Consider the following 21,610-nt stretch of genomic DNA (forward strand, 5'->3'; position numbering starts at 1 on the left):
GGATCAGGCCCTGGGCTGAAGGGGGCGCTAAACCGCTGAGCCACCCGGGCTGCCCAGATTTTTTTTTTTAATAAAAAATATTTATTCTCCATTAGGAGAGGGACTTAAGACTAAAAAAGCCACCGTCATAGTTGGTTAGATATTAATGTGTGAGCTATTTTAACTTGGATGGTACGTGTAGGGAGTATCTCTTTCTTAGTGTTTATTTTCTCTCCTTTGGTGTGTGTCGGTCTGCATCTTGAAAGCATCTTTCCTAAGTCATATCCCCTGGTGTATCCAGTAGTGTAGATCCTTCACCCCACTTAGTCTGCCCGTACCTTACTGGCTGCTCCAGCGCAACCCCTGGTCATTGCAAAGGCTTTGCTTCGGTCACATTGCACTTACGTGAGGGATCTGCCTTCTTCAGAATTCTCTTATTTGTTTCCTATCACTTAGTTTCTGGGAAGGAATGCTAATGGGTGAAAGGGGGCTCGCTCCAGACTTTGTAGGATCTTTTCTGCAGGAGTAGACAATTCCTCTGTATCAGCTCTTTATTTAAGTACAAAATATAGTAGTACTTAACTCTCCAAAATTGTTACTTTATACAGTAGCTGACAAGTACAGTTTCATATTTTCATTATAAGTATATAAAAAACATTTATTTTATTTATTTATTCATGAGAGAGACACAGAGAAGCAGGCTCCATGCGGGGAGCCTGACATGGGACTCGATCCTGGGACCCCAGGATCATGCCCTGGGCTGAAGACGGCGCTAAACCCCTGAGCCACCCGGTGTCCCTATAATTCTTTTTTTTACAGTTTTTATTTGAAGTCCAGTTAGTTAACGTATGTTGTCATAGTAGTTTCAGGTTGTACCAACTTCTTCATGATTATATGGAATGACTGTTATGTAATTGATACCATCTGTCTTAAATGTATTACATTTATTACTTGATATATATATTTTTTAAATCTGAGCATCTGAATAGCCAAAAAATTCTCATTGTGTCAATTTTCAGTTTGGATTTTGGGAATTCCTTTTATTTTATTTTATTTTATTTTATTTTATTTTATTTTATTTTATTTTATTTATTTTATTTTTTTTTATATTTTGTTTTATTTTATTTATTTTATTTTATTTATTTTATTTACTTTATTGTATTTTATTATTTTATTTTTTATTTTATATTTATTTTTTATTGGTGTTCAATTTGCCAACATATAGAATAACACCCAGTGCTCATCCCATCAAGTGCCCGTCACCCAGTCACCCCCACCCCCCGCCCACCTCCCCTTCCACCACCCCTAGTTCATTTCCCACAGTTAGGAGTCTCTCATGTTCTGTCTTTGGGAATTCCTTTTAAAACTTAGATGTTCAGTTCTTCCAAAAATAAGCCACAGATATTATAGTTTAAAGATTAAGATGAGAAGGCTCTATATTCTTAAGACACTTAAAATGTCTTTATTGAAAAGGTAGTGTCATAAGAATCTCTGAGGAATGGGGTTTGTAAGACTATATTGTGGGTGATTTCATTGGTCATCAAGTCAATAATAGAAATTAAACGTCTTGTTCTGGGATTTGAGAAGAGTTTAATTTTTTTTTCCCAGATTCCTATAAATTGAAAAGCTTTTTAAAGTCTCTCGTGAAATCAGTTGGGGATTTTCCCCTTGGTTCTCCCCTAACGTAACTGATGGTTGTCTCGGTGAATATAGCATCGTGAGATTTGAAACATGGAATCAACCAGCCTTGCCCATTTGCGCAGAGGTTATGCTGTGTTATTCGTTCTCATGATACGTTTGGATCACGTCCAGGAGGCTCACATTTCTACCATGTAGGATGGCTATTCTTAGTTTTTAGTATGGAGTATTTCAGTATTTTGTTTCCTTAAAGGTCATGTCTCAGGTCTTCTCCACCGTCAAGTCTAAAGAGTGAGTGGTATGATTTTATGTCGTTGTGTAGTCATATATGAGGTATATGAAAACGTAGCACATTCAAAGATTTTAAATGAAAACTGAAACATTGTTTTTGATATGGCCTTCCATAGTGTGGGGGAATTGGGAACAGAGTCGGATAAACAGAATTTTCTTTTATTAAAAAGAGTAGAGGGGCTTCTGGGTGGCTCAGTCAGCTCAACCTCCAACTCTTGATTTCGGCTAAGGTCAGGATCACAAGGTCGTGAGATCCAGCCGTGGGTCGTGGGTCGGTTGATGTGCTCCCTGGGGAGTCTGATTGAGATCCTCGCCCTCTGCCCCTCCCTGCACTTGAGCTCTCGTGCTCTCTTGCACTTCCTCTCAAATACTTTTTATTTAAAAAAAATCTTTAAGAGAGTAGAGTTGTATTTCTGCTGGGAGGCAGGTAATGGGAGGACTTCTTGACCTCACAATCCATATCGCTCTTAGCATTCTTCAACCCTATGGCTGAGGTCTCCTCACCGGATTGTTCTTATGGCAGACGTTGGAAGGCACTCGGTGTGGTCACAAGAGATGTTCCAAAGATCCTTCTTTCTAAGGCCTCAAATGTGCTTTGTCCCCTCCATTCCAAAAGTGAGTCTCTTGAATAATGTCTTGAGTCCTGCAAATTAGGGTGCTTAAGAAACAAGAGGTATGGAAATTTATAAATATATTAATTAGTCAGTTATCTCAGGAGGTGGTTTTAGAAGTAGAATGCAAACAGGGTGTAAGTTTTTTGTTTTTGTTTTTGTTTGTCACTCTAGTAGTCTGGGGTATCCTCAAATCCATCCACCCTCCTTCCTTTCTGGCTTTTTGAACTGTTTTGTCTAAGTAGCAAACCCAGCTTCACCTATTGTGCAGAACTCGACTTAGTAGGATACTGTGTCCTGCCTATGCCTTTTGATCTTCATGACTTGAGGCACTTCTGAAACCATTTATCATGTTTCCTAAGTGCATCCATGGGTTTGAACATGAATAACTAACGTGTTCCATTACCTAACATAAATGACTATAGTAATCATCTATATCTAATATAAATAAATAACTCAAAGTTTCATTTAATATGTCTCAGGGGAGCACATGTTACAGTTAAGCATGGGAAGGGGCCTTAGAAATAACTGAGTCTCAGCCCGTCATTAATCTGATGAGAAAAGCTGACGTCCTAGAATTTGTTATTGGACTCGCTGTCGCAAAATGTGATCCTATATTTTGGCGCATGTCAGTAATAGGATAGCTTTTGGAAAGTATATCCCAGAGATGAATGTGTTACCCACTAATGCGAATGAATGAGAAATTTGGGGGGTGGGAGAGACTTTGGTTATAGCATGTCCCATAGAAGTGTTCCCTGGTTTTACATGATATTTGGTTGATCTCTCTCTATGTCTATCTCTCTCTCTCTCTCTATCTCTCTATCTCTTTGTAGTAATATTAGAAATATAAGACTATCAGAGTAAGTTTCAGAGGAAATAGAACTTTCTGTAGATGGAACTTTTTTTTTCCTAAAGAATGATTATATGGCCTAGGGGAGCATTAATGATATTCAGTGTATTCACAGATTGGATACCATTATCCTTAGCGGGCCTTTTATTATGGATGCATATCCACCACCTTCTCTCTCGTACAACCGAGGGAGTCTCAGATTACAAATACCCTTGACTGAGTGGGAGAGACTGAACCAAGAGACAGGCCGTTGGTTTCTCAAGCTGTGTTATCAAAGGAAATGTGTTTCTTCTGCATATTATCTCTATGTTCCCAAAGTAAATAAAATCCAGTTTCCTATTACTGCCTATTTGGCTTCCCTGTGCCCTAGGAAGTTTCTGTTGGCATAGTCAGTATGGAGATGAGTGTTTGCAGAATAACATTTAAGTCCTTTATTTCCCTAGTATTGTATTTTTTTTAAGATTTTATTTATTTGTTCATGAGAGACACAGAGAGAGGCAGAGACACAGGCAGAGGGAAGAGCAGGCTCCATGCAGGGAGCCCGATGCGGGACTCGATCTCGGGACCCCAGGGTCATGCCCTGAGCCAAAGGGAGATGCTGCACCACTGAGCCACCAGGTGCCCCCCTAGTATTGTGAAAAATTGGAAGTATACAGCAAAGTTGAAGAAGTTATATACTGAATACCTCTTAGAGTCTGTAACTAGGAACATTGTGAGATAGGTGCTTTATCATCCATCCGTCCGTTATCCGTCTATAAGAAATATTTTTAATAGATTCAATATCTTCAGAATAACCCTTAAAACCCGAAAAAAAAAAAAGTGTGTGTGTGTGTGTGTGTGTGTGTGTGTGTGTGTATACTGTTTTCCCCCTTTTTAAGTCCTGATAAGCTGTGGTCACAGATTCTGTTTTGTAGGATTCAAGAGGAAGAATGGGATAAATACATCATACCTGCCAAGTCAGAGTCTGAGAAATACAAAGTGAGCCGGACCTTCAGCTTCCTCATGAACAGGATGACAAGCCCTCGGAACAAATCTAAGGTAATCAAAGTCCTGTGCCTGTTGAGTCTACGCGTAACTGGTTCTGTTCTGCGGTCGCCGGCGTAGTCTCCCCTTGGACGCAGTGGTCTCAAATGTGGTACACACGTCCTGTAAGACCCTCTGCCTTCTTACGGGGTGTGGTCCGAGTCTCTAGGAGTACAGCACGACTGTCGCCCAGCCGGGACTCGCGGGTACGCGGCGTCCCTCCGCACGCAGGCCTTACGTTCAGACGGGGAATGTCGAGGCATTGTATGGCCTGTGGAAGTACCTTGGCTCTCAGCGTTTGTCTCTCTTCCTTTCTCCCCACGCGGCTGTTGCTGTTGTATCCGAAGACGAAAAGCAAGGATGCCAAAGACAAAGAGAAACCGAGCCGACATCAGTTTGTCCCCGGAACCTTCTCTGGGGTTCTCCAGTGTTCCGTTTGTGATAAAACGCTCCTGGGGAAGGAGTCATCCCAGTGTTCCAGTAAGTCTGTGGGCTCAGTGTGTGCTGTCCCTGCATTTTGCCTCCCCAGACAGTCAGCTCCAGGAGAATAGGGCCGTTCCTTTTCTTTTAAGTTTTATTTATTTCAGAGGGAGAGAGAGAGGCTTCAGCAGACTCCGTGCTGAGTGTGGAGCCTGACGCGGGTCCCAACCTGAGCCCAAACCGAGTCAGGTGCTCACCTGCTGGCACCGCCCAGAGACCCCAAGGCCAGGGCCATTGGGAAGCAGGGTTCCATGAACCGTCGTTGTAGCGCCGCCCGTGTGATCTAACAGCTTACAGAGCAGGGACCCTGTGGACAGCTCCGGGGCTCTATGTGCTCTAGTGACGGCCCCCGGGGCCCGGCCCGCCTGTGTCACTGACTGCTTGGTGTGCCTACCTGGCTGTCGCAGCAGCCTCTCAAAGGTTGCATGGCCAGAACGCAGCTTGGCTTCCCTGTCCTGCGGCCCCATCGTCCCGCGTGGCAGCCGTGTTGCCCAGGCAGACGTGCACGGTGACATCTGGGGGCCGTCCGTAGGTGTCCCTGCCTCTTGCATCCCCATGCAGCCTGCCAGCCGTCCTCTTAGCTTGGGCTTCGGACCGCGTTGGCCGGCCTGCCCTGCTGCCCACGTCACCCGGGGCTGAGGTCGCCATCTCAATAGCCTCTAGCCTGCTTCCCTGTACTTTCACCAGACGGCACAGTTCTGAAAACACCTGCTGTCGGAACGTCAGGGGCTGAGGGCATCCTGGGTCCCGGAGCACCTGGCTTCCTGTCAGCCCCCGGGGAGGCCGAGGCCCCACGACGGCCACCAGGCCCCGTCGCCCCTGCGGGCCTGACCCCTTGCCCTCACCCCTGCCTGGCACCTGGCGCCTTTGCTGTTCCCTCCTGCTGGCCGGGCTCCGGCCTGCCCCCCCGCCTCCCAGGCCTCCCTGGGCCCGCTCCCGCCTGCCACTCCCCCAGCCCCGTGTGCTCCGTGGCACTCTCGGGCCACCATCTGTCACCGGCCCGTGCCCGCAGCAGCCCATTCGGGGGCCTCAGCACCTGGGGACCTGTCGTCTGCAGGCCCCACGAGACAGCAGCCCACAGGCCCTGGGCCACCCGCCTGGGCTCACAAGCGGCTCCCCCCACCCGGCCAGGCCGGTGGCCCTTCCATGTCGCCCCGGTCGGCGCCTTCACCCCTTGGCTGCCCTCGTCCGGAGGGCGTCTGCCGCTGCCCTTGTTGCAGCGCCCACTGGGAGCGGCCACAGCCGCTGGGGGCCTCCCTCCCAGTTCCCCGGGCCGAGCCCCCGTGGAAGCGCAGTGGGCCCCACACCCGGCGCCCCGGCCTGCGCACCTCACTCCCTCCCCCTTCGCCTGCTCCGTGTCCTGCGGCCTCCCGACCTTTACCTGCTCAGTAGCCCTTGGGGACCGCGACGGTCGGTGATGCTCTGTGACCCCGCGGCAGCCGCGACAGAGCCCAGCCCGCGGGCTGCCACTGCCGGGCAGTTACGGACGGCCACGGACCCGGGCGGGGGCTGTGGTGTGGCGCAGAGCCACGGGGCGTCGGGCGGGCGCAGGCCTGGGAAGGGACCCCCACAGGGAGGCTGTGCTGAGCTTTGAAAACAGTCATTTTCTTCAAGATTTTATTTATTCATGAGAGACACAGAGAGAGGGAGAGACCCAGGCAGAGGGAGAAGCAGGCTCCATGCAGGGAGCCTGATGCGAGACTCGATCCCGGGACCCCGGGGTCATGACCCAACCTGAAGGCAGATGCTCCACCACTGAGCCACCCAGGTGCTCCAAAAATAGTCATTATTATTATTTTTTTAAATGCAGTAGGACTCCTAAAAGACAAAAAGTTTAAGGAAAATTTTAAAATCATCCAAAAATCTTACAAACTACAGAAGATGGCTATTCGTATTTTCATGGAGTCCGTTCTAATTATTAAAAAGCTGGCTGTTTATACTGATGTTTTATTGGATTTGAAATACGTTTACTCCTTATTGTACATTTAAGAATTTCCCAATTTTTTTTTCACTACAAAAATGTGGTAAGGGGCATCCCTGTACATATAATGCTATCCACATCTATCTCTCTTTTTAAAGATTTTTTATTTGTTTGAGAGTGAGAGTGCAAGCTGTGGGGAGGGGACTCTCTGCTGAGGGAGGACCCCCGCCCCGGGCCCGGTCCCCGCCCCTGGCAGTCAGGGCTCAGTCTCAGGACTGACATCGTGACCTGCGTGGAGATCGAGTCAGATGCCTGACCAGCTGAGCCACCCATTTGCCCCCCGCACTGTCCTCGTCTTCAATTACCTTACGTTCTAACATCAGTATATGTTACATGTCTCCTTTAACCCACAGTTGTTTGGGTTTTTTTTTAAAGATTTTATTTATTGGAGAGAAGATGGGGGAAGAGCGGGAGAGCACAGGTGTCAGAGAGGGGGAAGCAGGTTCCCCTCCACCAGGGAGCCGACGTGGGGCTGATCCAGGCCCAGGGATCGGGACCCCGGCCAACGGCAGCTGCTTAACTGGCTGAGCCCCCCCAGGCACCCCTAACCTACAGTTTTTTCACAAGTTTTATGATTTACAGTTTTTAAGAAGAGGAGTGTTGGAGGTTTAAACCTTGGTTATTCATTTTTTTTTTTTTTTTTTTCACGGAGCAGGAGATTTTGACATGTATAAGCTCAGCTGTTATTAGTAAATCTTAGGCGTGTATTTTTGTATATGAGGGTTACTATTTCTAATCTTAAAAACATATAAAAACATAGGTATTCAAAATTCTGATGCTTGCATTCTTTTCCGTGAAAGCCTGATTTGCGAGGCTTTTTTTGGTTTTTGCTTTTACAAATACTGTATTTCTATGAAATTATTTTTGTTTATAAATAGATTTCACTGCTTATATTCAGGTGTTACATTATTTGGTGCACAGGAGTTCGCAAATCACAGCTTTACTGTGAATTTAGCTTTCATAAACATAAAATCACCCTTTTAATTTGTTGCCTTTGGCATTGCTTTTTACCTTGTCTAAATTAATATTCCTCTTGCTTTCCTTTTCTTTGCATTTTCCCTATTTCTGTATTTTTTTAATTTTTAATTTTTTAAATTTGGGGCAGGTGTCTTTAATTTAGCTATAGTTAATCCCATTGAGAGATAGTTTTGTAGCAAAGACTTTTTAAAATTGTTTACACTTTTATAGCTGTCAACTATCTTGTAGTTCTTTGCTCTTTTCCTGGATGTCTGATTTATCTATTTATAGATAAAAAACGTGTTTTTATGTGCTTAGGGATTTGGCAAGATAAGCTCTTGTAATATTGACTAGTGGTAATTCTTAAAGCTTATACTTGAATATTCTTAAATTTCTCTTACATTTACCCTTTTTGCCCCTAGACTCTATTGGTAGACTAGATTATTAAATTACTACTTTTATGTTGTATGTTTAATCTTTAAAGAATAGTGTCCCATTTCAAGAATAATTTGATATTTGTATTCAGTTCTCTGTCTCTGCTTACAGAGATCTTTTAGATATGATTCTTTGTTTAGTGGGTTTTACTGATTTCCTCTCCTTTTCTTTTCTTTTTAAAAATAAAGCTGATTGATTCTTGAACTTTTTATCTCGATTCTGCTCTTATAGTTTGAGTAGGAGTTCAGGTAAATCTTTTTTTCAAAAGGATTGTTGGAGTGATCTGTTTTCTGAAATGTTGTATATCTAAGGAGGAGGCATATTTTTGCTTCCTTCTTTCACACACACAAAAAAAAGACTTACCTGGCTAAATAAATTCCTAGGCCAAAACCTTTGCCCCAAAGACCCTGTGAACGCTGGTCGGTGAATTTTGGGCAGTGACTATTACAAGAGAAAAGTTTGGGGCCTGTCTGACCTTATTTCTTTGTTGGTGACCTGCTTTTTTCTGTCTAGATGCTTGAGAGCTTAAAATTTTTCAATCATACAGATATTGTCAGAGTGTCTACAGAATAGATATCGTTTAATTCCTAGAAAACAGTGAGACCTTTTGATTTTTGCCTTTTCTTGTTCTTTTTTAGCTCAGTGAAAGTTTTTGTCAGTTGTAGCTTTGACTCTTGGCTTCTGATGTAATTTTTTTGATTTCTTCCTTGGAGAAGTATGGTCTATATTACCTTTTTGGTGTGACATCTTCTATTTTATAATTATACCCTCCTTTTTTTTCTATATTTGGGATGGAATCTTTCAAGTTTTATTTCCCAGTGCTGCTTTGATATTTTTGTTGAATTGATTCTTCTCAGTTCGACCCAAGTTCTGCTTTCTTGTCCCACAAAGCTCCATCTCCCTCTCATCGTGCTGGACTGTTGTCAGGTCCTCTTCTCCCTTCATGGCCTTTGAGTCCTATTTTATGTCTATTTTGTGTCCCTGAGGGGAAACACATTTCAAACATCTAAGTTTTTCTTCTCTGTTTCTTCTCTGATGATTTAATAATCATCCAGTGGCTTCATTTTCCTATGAGTTTTCAGTCTAACTTTGTGGTATCTTATAGTTTCTACCTTTTTTTCCCCCTCATTCACTTGTCCTGGAAGGAGGAGAGAGCAATCTGATTTCCACGTTTGCCAGCAGGACCAGTACGTCAGGATAATCCTGACCTCTGTTCATTGACCATTGAGGTATTGGCTAAAATGCCTCTGGAGACTCCAGTGGGAGGAAGTTGGGCCCACTTCTCAGTGGGTTATGGGCACTTTTCCAGGGTGGCTGGGATGGACCTAAATGGGACTTTCTACCCACCAGGAAGGATTCTTTCTAATGAAGAGTGTGATAAGTCACAGGCTCCTCCCTCTGCAGTGTGTGTGGTTGGTGGGACGAGAGGGTCACGGTGGGTAGGGTGGAGGCTGGCAGGGAGGGAGGGCAGGAGGGCAGAAAGCGGTCTCCGGACACAGGGGCAGCTTCCTGTGAGGATAGCCTGCATCTCTGAACCAGCGGGCAGAAGGGGGCAGACAAGCTCTTCCCTTCTTGGAGTGAAACTGAAGCCACGTGTTTTGTGGCATAAGACAAGCAAGTGGCCAACTTGTCTCTTGGAATGCGGCTGCCTGTGGTTGGCGGCAAGTCCTCCTGGAGCCTGACTCCAGGAAAAGCTCTTTTCAGCATCGTTGTGGCTTTGCTTTCTTTCTTTCCATCCTGCAAGGCATTGTACCTGGTAGGGAGTGGGCCATTGCCACCAGCCAGATGTCAGAAGTCCCTTGCAGTGTAGGGCACGTGGTGGTAAATGAGTTCCCAGGCGGACGCAGGAGTGTGCATCGTGCGTAATTGCAGGCTTCATCACTGGTAAGACTCGGCGCAGAAGGGGAAAGATACCTCCAAGGAAATGAAAATATGAACCATGTGCTTGTGCTCAAGTCGTGAGGCTACATGTGACTTAGTTATTTTTCCTTCTGTTTCCCCAATATTTTTATGTGCCACTTTTACGATGACCAGTAAAAGCACCATGTCACCTTACTCATTTTTTGTCTTGCAGACTGTAATGCAAACGTCCACAAGGGTTGTAAGGACGCTGCACCTCCGTGTACCAAGGTGATCTGTCATTTGTTTTACATGGGCATTTGTAGCTTTGTTGCTTCCTTGTCATCTGTTTAGGTTTTTGTTCTTTTATTACTGTCTAGATTTGTTTCTAAAGTAATCATTATAGTGATTAAAAAAATCACATGTTCAAAGTGCATAGTTATTTCCTGGAACTGTACACTCTTCGGAAATAGGAAAAGCTCAGATGTGGCCACCTGTGTTATAAGGTACACAGGTGTCAGTAGGTAGGTCAGTGTCTCTGTTGAGAACTGCTAGGTTTACAGTGTAGACCTCAAGCACATCCGTATGAAGTCTAGAGCAGTAATTCTCAAACATCAGCAAATGTCAGCATCACCTGGAAGACCTGTTAAAACTAGATTTCTGGGCCCCATTCTCATAATTTCTGATCCAGTACAGTTGGGGTGGGGTCCGAGAATTTGTATTTCTATCAAGCTCCCAGGTGGTACTGCTGTCTTGGGACCACACTGTGAGGCCCACTGGAATAAGGGACTGGGCTCTGAGTTTGGGATCCATCACATCTATTTGTTTCCTACTCTAACGTCATGTCAGAAATGTGAGTGAGTGAGGTGATGATGCTTCAGAGAGAATCTTAGGGGTCTCGCATCTCTGTGCCAATTGAAACCCACAGCGTGCCCGGTCACACAGTTGAGGGTAGTGTTTCAATACCCACGGGTGTTGTGGATCCTAGGCAGGAGGGTTGGTGAGAAGGAGGAGGAATGAGTAGGAGGAAGGCTGTGCCGACAGGAGCTCCTCCCTCAGTCTCGGTCTGGACTCCTGAGTTGGAGATTTCTGCTTCCCAAAGACTTTGAATAAAGCCAGGATATTCACGATGCGTGTTCACGAGGCATGCCTGCATTACAGCTTGCACGTCTCATTATCCCAACATTTTTGTCTTTGGTGCATTTAATGTCTTTTGCTCTAAATTCTTTTTTGTTTGAATTAAGATCCCAAAAACAATATACATGAGAACCCTGTGTAAGTGGGTGAGCCCTTTTTTTATTTTAGCCAGATGGAATTTAATCTTATTTTACATGTTTCTAATGTTCTTTACCAGAAATTCCAGGAGAAATATAACAAGAACAAACCGCAGACCATCCTTGGAAGTAAGTGACGTGGAAATGACAATTTCATGCCTACTGTACTTTTCTTCCAAGGCGTAATACCTGCTCCTTTTGTTTTCTCGTTTGTCCAAATGTTTCTTCTTTCCTTACACGTGATTAGTATAATATTTAATTATACAAGGAGGTCAAGGATGGTATGAACTTCTATGCCAGCCTAGTAGCCTTAGTGCTAGGTGTACTATATGATCTTTTATTTTAGAGAGGACTATGGGGGGATGTGTTAGGATATTGCCTCAATTCTACTTGATAACATAGTGTAATGGGCACTATTGATTTAATAGCAACCTTTGAGGGAAAAGAAAACATGACATTAAGCATACACGACTTTGTTTTCCTAGCATTAACACGTTCTTAACTATACACATACCTATCATGTGCTTCTTCAGAATCAGAGTTAGGGACAAAACCCTAAGGTTTGGAGTCTCCAGGCCCTGATGTCCATTATTATAGTGACCTGGTCCTGCTTATTAGCTGGGCCTGAAGCTGTGATCTCATCGCCTCCTTTAGGATGACAATGAAACTTCAAGGCACACTGCTGTTTTTCTCCATATGGTTAAATTTGGTGCTTCTGTTTTTCCTTGAATTATATATTGCTTAATACGAAGCAGTATTTCTTTTTTTTTTAAAGATAGATTTATTTATTTATTTATTTATTTATTTATTTATTTATTTATTTGAGAGAGAGAGAGAGAGAGAGAGAGAGAGGCAGAGACACAGGAGGAGGGAGAAGCAGGCTCCATGCAGAGAGCCCAACGTGGGACTCGATCCCCAGTCTCCAGGATCAGGCCCTGGGCCAAAGGCAGGCGCTAAACCGCTGAGCCACCCAGGGATCCCCGAAGCAATATTTCTTACAACTCACTGGCAGCCTTTGCCAGTAGTTGACATCACACGCAAGAACCAGGGACCATCATCTCCTAAGTCTGAAAATCTTTCCGTTTGTTGTGAGAGGCTGCAATTTGTTCTGCCTCAAACATTGTGTTGCCTGCCATTTTTAAGTTTAAGTTTGTGGTCACTTTTCCTTCGAATCTCTGACAGAGTGACCAGGTTTCCAGAACCACTTGAATCGGGACAGTACAGTAGGCAGATCCACGGTGATGTGTGATTGGGGTGTGATGTCATACAGGTTAAGCTAGTGCAAATAATCACACCTGTGACACCGTGGACACCCCTGCTTGGACAGAAGTCCCTTTGACTGTAGTTGTCAGGCACTTTTCAACTGCATAAGGTTAAACATGACAATAAAAGGATCTTAAAATTGACACAACTCCTTCTCTTTACTCTGCAAGTTGTGAAAATAAAACTGAATCATCGTGTCTAAAATCCCTTGTAGTACCCCAGGGTTCCGTGTTACGTATTCATTCTCCTCTGCTCTATCTACAATACTGTGGGACTGAGACATTTTCCGAGGGTTGTATAAGGTGCACATCCAAAGTAAAAGCATTTTATGCCCGTAACAATTTAGAAGAAAATGTTCAGAAGACATTTAGGAGAAACCAGGAAGGTGCTGAAGCACCCTATAGTGTTCAGTATGTGAGAGGGAGGGGCTCAGCTTGACCGGCAGGTTTCGTTTGCCTCAAATTGTCACCCTGTAAAGAACAGACTCCCCAGCGTCATTCCAATCCACTGACCTGCTCTGTGTGTGTGTGCATATGTGCATGATTGTTGGTATGTACAATATGCATTCTACTAATAGTGCTAATAACACCTTGCGTCTATTTAAAGCCGCTGTAAGGAGCACAAGCAGTGGTTTATGGGAAAGCTCTCTCAGTGTTTCCCCATTCCATTTTCTTGCGTGAGCCCAGCCACCCACAGTCTCCAAGTGGATCTGCTGATGCAGGCCTGCTGCATGGGGATCAGGAGGGGGTGACATGGAAGGGACATTTGGAGCAGGTGTCAGGATGTGGCCAGGAGACTGGTGTCAAGGCTGGGCCTGCGATGTATTAGAAGCAGCCCTTGAGTGTTCTGTTTCTTGGCTTTTGAGTGACTTTTGTAATTACTGCCCTCTGTGAAAACCGCATGAAGCACCCATTGTGATTTCCAGACTCTTCATTTCGAGACATCCCGCAACCCAGTCTCTCCTTGCACCCTTCTTCCTCCATGCCTATCGGATTGCCCACTGGGAGAAAAGAAGCTTCTGCCCAGGCCCATCCCTTGTCCAGAAGTGTTCCAGGCACTGCCTTGGAAAGGTAAGGCTTGGTGTGCTTTCTCCTAACACCCAGAGCCACTGTGGGAGCTGATGGTCCTCCCTCTTTCCCTCCAGCTTCAGAAGATCGGGGCTATCCCTGGAGTCTGAGAGTGACGGGAACAGCTGGAGAAGCAGGTCTCATTCCGATGAGCTGTTACAGTCCATGGGCTCTTCTCCCTCCACGGAATCCTTCTTAATGGAAGGTGAGGAGAAGACATGTTTGTTTGTGAGGATTTGCCAGGAGGAATTTTTCCCAAAGGATCAAACATATACTCTCTTTGGTGTTGATTGGTTGTTTTTTTTTTTTTTTTTAATAATTCTGTTTCATGGCAACTTTTTGGTATAAAGTTTTTTTTTTTTTTTTGATAAAAGAATAAAAATTTAGCCTCAGTGAATATTGCCAGGTAGTGGCCAAGGATATATTAAATAGACTTGTGGCATAAAGATAAGAGAATGAAATGCACTGTGTGCATGTTACTGTTTAAAAGGGTTTTCGAGCTACTGATGGGGGCACCTGGTTGAGCATCTGCCTTTGATTTCAGCTCAGGGAGTGACCCCCAGGTCCCAGGATCGAGTCCCACGTCGGGCTCCTTGCAGGGAGCCTGCTTCTCCCTCTGCCTGTGTCTTTGCCTCTCTCTGTGTTTCTCATGAATAAATTAATACATAAAATCCTTTTTAAAAATTTTTTCAATAGAATTTTGTTTATTCATGAGAGACACACAGAGAGAGGCAGAGACACAGGCAGAGGGAGAAGCAGACTCCCTGCAGGGAGCTGGATGTGGGACTCAACCCAGGTCTCCAGGATCAGGCCCTGGGCTGAAGGTGGCACTAAACTGCTGAGCCATCTGGGCTGCCCACATAAAATCTTTAAAAAAAAAAAAAAAGAACTGATGAATTGGAATAGGGATCATATGTTAAAATACAAACTTCACTTAGTTAAGCTGGGCTTGCCGAGACTTCTGAGATCTGTATGCCCACCTGTTGCCCCTACTTCTAGGGACTAAAAGCATTTTTTTAAAGCATATTTTGTAAGATAGGATTTAACCTGGGGAACTGCGCATTGTATCCAAGCTGTATCAGTAAGTGAGGGAGGACCGAAGGAAAGGGGAGCAGCAACAAGAGAAAGGCCTGGACTCTGCTCCAGGAATCCACTGCTTTTATTTTCAACTCAAGTCTTTGAATCCATCGTCATCTCACACTGGCTCCTCTGAGCCGGACTCCCTCTGAGGAGTGCTGTTTGGGCAAACAGGATTTAGTTTTCCTGGAAGGAGTATATGTGTGTGATGGCAAACGCTGTCAAAAAAATCTCTACTCAGCTGTGCCTGGAGCCCTAGTGCCCTGCTTTCTTGTTTGTGTTAAGGACAGCAAGCCAAGTCAAGAGCAAATCAAGTGGAGAAGTACGAAATTCAGGTTTGAGTAGACACTGCAGAGTAACCTGGGGCAAAAGAGACTGTGTGTTTGAGGTCCTGTAGGCATATTGTGCATTCTGAAGGTTACCAAAGATTACAAAAACAAAATAGAGCACGTCAAAACAAACAAAAGAATCTTGAGATGTCTTGTTATTGTCGTCGTGTGTTTGGACGTAGTCATCATCACTGTTTTAATGATTCTTTGCTTTCATGCGAGCTGCCTCGATTTGGACCCTTTCACCAGTTTGGTTTTTGGGTGTCTCTGTTCCATATCAACCGCATTTGGGGTTAGTTGTTTCTGGGTTCAAAGCAGGTTTATTTTGTGAGATGAATCCGTGGATGTGGGTACTTTGGAAGGTGTTTGTTCGTGGTACCCCATTCCTGGCTTTTGTGTTCTACACGCACACTAGATGTCGTGGACTCTTCTCTGTGGAGTGACCTCAGCAGTGATGCCCAGGAGTTGGAAGCAGAATCCTGGAGTCTGGTGGTGGACCCCTCCTTTTGCAATAAGCAGGAGAAAGATGTCATCAAAAGACAGGATGTCATTTTCGGTAAGCATTGAAAATATGCTCTCAGGCCGAAGCAGGGTGGTGGGGGGAAAGAGCATGGAGCTTGCAGTCCTCCAGGCCCGGGTTCAGATCTCCATTCTGTTCCTTGCTGGTCGCTTGATCTCAGACAAGTGGTTTAATTCACCTGGATCTTAGTTTTTCTGATGGTCACGTTTAAAACGCGAGACTTGATCGAGGCGTTCTCTGTATGTGGTACAAGGCAAATTTTATTCCTCAGATCCTTTTCAAGTTTACTTACACGTGGCCTGTACTTCTTTTACTGTAAGAATCACAGTGAATTTTCCCATGCTGTAATGCAAGGCAGCTGGGCATCCGGGTATGTAGCTCTGCAGGTTGCCCCATGCACCTGCGGGCACCCCTCACTAGACCCGGCGGATGGGCCGCACCTGGGTCACAGCAACATGAGCCTGAGTTCCATAGTTGTCGCTGTGAATTTCAACTCTCAGATTTTACTGTTTCAAACAGTTGGGAGCAGAGGCAATCTGAATTAGGGGAAGTTAGTTAAATGACAGATGAGTTACAGAAAAATAAAGCTTAAACCATTTAAAAATACAAAGTGGTTCCTCAGAAGTCATTCCCAGAAGGTACCCTACTTTAAAGATGGGGCTAGCTCTTCCTCTTTTTTTTTTTTTTTTTTTTTTTTACCAATTCTTTGTATGCGATATGGGTCCCAAAGTCTGGTGGCGACGGATTCTTTCTCACCTGTGTCAGGTTGGTTGTGGTTATGCAGGTCAGGAGCATGGTTTGAAATCTGTCCGGGGCTGTATAGGTAGGAAGATGCTGTCCCTTTTACTTCTCTTGCAGTTTATATTATAATTTTTCTTTGTTTACTTATTAATTTCATACATTAAAAATATAATCTAGCCCATTTGGGATGATTTATCATGTGCAGTTGTTCACAGCATAGACTTTGGGGTCACAGGGGCTTGTAATCCAGAGAAAATCCCTCCCTCTCTCTTCATTGTCTTTAAGGATGAGGAAAATGATTCCTATTTTTGGGCTCATAATGGATAATTAGATAAAAGGATTAAATGAACTGATTTTAATAAGTGCTTTTAGTGCACAGTCGGTACAAAAAACATGATCAGAAATAATATTTTGGAGCTTGTGGGTTGAAGAGACTTTTGTGTATGATAAAATAATAAAGCTACGTTTACATTTGTTTACCCTCCATGGCTAATATTTCAGAGTCTTCCTCCCTGAGTCTGGAAATACTCACTAATCTCCAGCTGTACTTACGGTGCTCCCACAAATCATGAATTATTTCCTCTGATGCATTTTTATAATGGAAATAGAATTCACATGCCACAGAATTCACCCCGTGACAGTGTGCACTTTGGTAGGTTTTAGTACGTTCCTGGAGTTGTCCAACCATCATCCACTATCCAATTCCAGAGCATTTGCCTTCCTCCAAAAAGAACCCTGTGCCCTTAGCACACCCTCCCCATGTGCCCCCCGCCAGCCCTGGTGCCCGTGCACCTGCTTGTCCCTGTGGATTCTCCGACCCTGGGGATTTGGCACCAGCGGAGTCATACCATATGTGGCAGGCTCCTTCTCCTTAGTGTAGTCTTCACAGTTCATCCACGTCGTTTATCAGTACTTCATTCCTTTTTGAGGCTGTATGTCGTTTCACTGTGAATATACCATGTTTTGCTTAATCATCAGTTAATGTTAATGGTCATTTTGGACTATTTCCACCCTGGGGGAGGTCACATCATGACTTTCTGTTTAGCCATGGGAACAACTGCCAGATGATTTTCCAACGTAGCTGCACCACTTTACACCCCCACCAGTGACGTACTGGGGATTTTGCTTTGTCTGCATCCTTACCAACACATTTTTATTGTCTTCCCTTTTTATTACAGTTAGCCTCATGTGTGCAAAGTGACTTTGGGTTTGATTTGCATTTTCCTGCGAGCTAATGCTATTAGTGTGCTTATTGGTCATTCGTATATCTCTTTGGAGAAACACCTGTTCAAATATTTTGCCCATAGTAAAGTGGGTTTTTTGGTTCGTTTTTGTCTTTTTACTGTTGAGTTATAACACTTGTTTTAATACTCTGGATGCAAGTCCCTTATGAGATATTTTTCTTGCATTAAAAAAAATTTCAGTCCTTTTACTGGAAATGCCAGCATTACTCTTCCCATAGAAGCTTAGTAATTAGTATCATTGGCAGCTGCACTTTATTAAACATTGATATTTGAAAACCAAGCTTGTTGAAAAACATCTGATTGTATGTTTCTTGCCATATTTAAATTACCTGTAGTCCTACAGGTAATCCTACAACCTGTAGTCCTTGCTGTAGTCCTATGACCTGATACGCGTTTTCCTTGAACACCTCCGTTTTTGAGAAACTCTCTTTCCATAGACATTGCATGTAATTTTAGTAATCCATGCTAAGAGCTGAAATTCCTCTCCCCTAGTTTCTGTCTGTTGACTCCATCCATGTAAGAAGTCTCCTCTCTGTCCCTGGGCTGGCCCTTGGCTGCTACCACGCAGCTGGCCCACTGCCCTCTTTCACTTTTTCCTCTTTTGATGAAGACTGTTACTTGCTTGGAGGTTTAGAATGAGCTGTCTACTAGCTTTGGGCGCTCAGTTTATTCAGCTGGGAGTACAGATAAGATCTACTTACTCGGATCTGAGAAATAAGTAATGTATACTATCCGACAAATATTAGCACCTCTTGTGTGCCAGGCATTCAGTCTGGAAACCAGGGAAATAACAGCGAACAAAATGTGCACATTTCCTGCTCTCGTGAACTTACTTTGTTGTAGGGAGACAGCGTACATGACCTACGTACAGTGTAGTACAGGGTATGTGTAGAGTACATAGCAGAATGTAGGTACTGATACGTGCTGAGAAGGAAAATAGAATAGTAGGCTGTATCAAACAGGGGCACAAGGGTTTTAAATGTCAGGGCACACAGGGGAGACATAAGAGACAAATAATATTTGAAGAGACCTGGAGGACTTTGGGAAGGAGACCGATGGGTTTGGGAAGAAACCATCTCAGGGTGAAATAAGTCAATCGGAGAAGGACAAACATTATATGGCCTCATTCATTCGGGGAATATAAAAAATAGTGAAAGGGAATAAAGGGGAAAGGAGAAAAAATGAGTGGGAACTATCAGAAAGGGAGACAGAACGTGAGAGACTCCTAACTGTGGGAAACGAACTAGGGGTGGTGGGAGGGGAGGTGGACGGGGGGGTGGGGGTGACTGGGTGATGGGCACTGAGGGGGGCACTTGATGGGATGAGCACTTGGTGTTATGCTATATGTTGGCAAATTGAACACCAATAAAAAATAAATTTATAAAAAAAAAAAAAAGAAAGAAACCGTCTCAGGCCGTTGGAACAGCAAGTGTGGAGGCCTTCGAGTAGTAGCTTACTTCCCCCCATTCCTTGGGCTGCCTTTTCACGTTACGCCCAATGTCTGTTGATCATCACACTCTGTTTCCTCCTGGAGAAAAGGAAATCAGTGCTGACTCTTGTAGTGAAAGAGTATCATCGTTCATAAATGTGCCCCCCCCCCTTTTTTTTAGTTTGTATAATGTTTGGGGTTTAGCCACTAATGGAGGTCACTGGAGTACTTGGCCATTAAAGCTTGTTTCTGCGCGTGTGTTTCAGAGCTTATGCAAACAGAGATGCATCATATCCAGACCCTGCTCATCATGTCTGAGATCTTCAGGAAAGGAATGAAGGAGGAGCTGCAGCTTGATCACAGCACCGTGGATAAAATCTTTCCCTGCTTAGATGAGTTACTTGAAATCCACAGGCATTTCTTTTATAGTATGAAGGAGCGAAGGCAGGAGTCCTGTGCTGGTGGTGACAGGAATTTTGTCATCAGCCGAATTGGAGATATTCTAGTACAGCAGGTAAGAGGGATGTGAAGGGCCTAACCTCAAACACCCAAAGGTTTGCAGACACTCTACAATGTTAAGAGCCTATGAAATAAGTCAGTCGGAGAAAGACAAACACTATGTGGTCTCATTCATTTGGGGAATATAAAAAATAGTGAAAGGGAATAAAGGGGAAAGGAGAGAAAATGAGTGGGAAATATCAGAAAGGGAGACAAAACATGAAAGACTCCTAACTGTGGGAAACGAACTAGGGGTGGTGGAAGGGGAGGTGGGCGGGGGGTGGGGGTGACTGGGTGACGGGCACTGAGGTGGGCACTTGATGGGATGAGCACTGGGTGTTATCTATATGTTGGCAAATTGAACACCAATAAAAAATAAATTTATAAAAAATAAAATAAAATAATAAAATAAAATAAATAAAATAAAATAAATAAAAAAGAGCCTATGAGAAACTGGAAGTGCTTTACCATTACTGCCAGAGGGGATTGGTTGGTTTTCTTTTGTTTGATATCCCTTTGTGTGCCTGGTGGCTGAGATGCTTTAGCAGCCAGTGACCTACATCTGTGTGTCTTGGGACCTGGTGGGATGATCCCTATCCCTCTGTCCACTGGGAGTCACAGCCATACATAAATCTCTTATGTAAATTCTACTTAGACTTGAGGTGATGGCTCTGTAATAACAGGGCTCCCTACCCATTCGGGCCTGTGATAGTCATGCCGATAACCGCACGATAGATGTAGGCTCATCTCAGGAAGGCTGTGGAAGATGTATTATCAGCAAAGCCTTAGGGCTCATGCCTGGGGGACAACACAGCAGATGTCACTAAAAGGAGGCACTTTTGAGGCACTTGGGATGTGTGAAGCACCATGAGAATGGATTGTGCTACTCTCCTTATAGAAAAGGAAAAACAAAATTTTGGCAATTCATGTTGGCCTTCTGATCTCTTTCTGTGATAAAGATGCTAATAGAGAAGTTAAATAACTCATGTTCAGTGACCATACTAGGACAAGCACTTTCAGGGTGCTTGTGTGCATATTGCCTCCTTTCCTTCCTCAACTCTCTATACAAGGTAGGTATTATTGTCCCCATTGTACAAATATGAAAACTGGGGCGTGGAGAAGGTCATGATTTTCTCAAGTTCACTTACCTCCTACATAGCATAACTGAGATTTGAATCCCAAAATCTGTTCTCGTTGTTTAGAGAGTTAGCTTCATTTGACGTTCTCTAGATAAATACCAAAATGTCATCTTCTCCAAAAGACTAATTTTGAATCCATTTCACTGTGCAGCACACGATAATAGAGTCCAGATGTTGGTTCATTTACTAAAAATGGAGGGGAGTTAAGTTCATTGATACAAATATGCTTAAATAGATAATTTTAATGCACAGAACCCCCCCTCACTTAGTTGTTCAATAACTATTTCGCATCTAATAATTTAAAAATCTACATTAGTAACACATTCTTAAATCAGAGTAATCTGCTTTGCAGATTATCTATAAAGTCCTAGACCTGTTCTGTCCTCATAATTCACTGGAAACCTACAGTGCCAAGTTAACAGACTGTAAAGCCCTTTGCAAGACAGTTTGAATGAAAATGTCAGAATATGTCTGAACTTCAATCTGGGTGCATTCAAAAATGAAGTTAAAGATGTTTTTGTCATTTGAAATGATTTACGTCTCTTTTCTTGACAGGAATACTGTGTTTTGAATCTAATTCAGAGCACTTTTGTTCATAAGTGATTTTTCATAGTCAACATATGTTCTATCTCTACCAGTTCCATTTTTAATTCATTGCTGTGCATAAAGCAGGACTTAAATTGAGAATAAGGTTTGGGAAGTTGGCTTTTGCCCAGGATGAGCTTGGTGTGCTGCTTTTGGATGAAGCACACATTACCCTTGGGGAAAGATTCTTGATTATTTAGGGAAAAGAATCTAAGCCTGCTTTTGTGCTGCTGTCATTGGCTGTGCATAGGGCTAAGGCAAAGGATCTCCCCCAGTATGATAAAAAGTTGTCTCCTGTGGAACATATTAGCGGAATCTTGAGGCAGCTGGTGTCGGTGTGGTGCTCTGGGAACAAAGGAA

The 21,610-nt window shown here is 43.9% G+C and overlaps 1 protein-coding gene across 21 annotated transcripts in view; it reads left to right on the plus strand.

Annotated features, from left to right (window-relative positions):
- ARHGEF28 (Rho guanine nucleotide exchange factor 28) overlaps positions 1-21,610 on the plus strand; it is a 289,007-nt gene that overhangs the window by 203,578 nt on the left and 63,819 nt on the right. For 20 of the 21 annotated variants that reach the window (XM_035713570.2, XM_049103925.1, XM_049103933.1 and 17 more), the window contains 8 exons: positions 4,284-4,407; positions 4,740-4,872; positions 10,320-10,375; positions 11,439-11,487; positions 13,547-13,691; positions 13,766-13,893; positions 15,510-15,650; positions 19,295-19,542. In XM_035713570.2, the coding sequence (XP_035569463.2) occupies positions 4,284-4,407; positions 4,740-4,872; positions 10,320-10,375; positions 11,439-11,487; positions 13,547-13,691; positions 13,766-13,893; positions 15,510-15,650; positions 19,295-19,542 (1,024 nt within the window). The remainder of the gene's footprint in view (positions 1-4,283; positions 4,408-4,739; positions 4,873-10,319; positions 10,376-11,438; positions 11,488-13,546; positions 13,692-13,765; positions 13,894-15,509; positions 15,651-19,294; positions 19,543-21,610) is intronic. The other variant, XM_035713571.2, reaches the window with a different exon arrangement.

The sequence above is a fragment of the Canis lupus genome, chromosome 2, assembly GCF_003254725.2.
Source record: "Canis lupus dingo isolate Sandy chromosome 2, ASM325472v2, whole genome shotgun sequence".
NCBI lineage: Eukaryota > Metazoa > Chordata > Mammalia > Carnivora > Canidae > Canis > Canis lupus.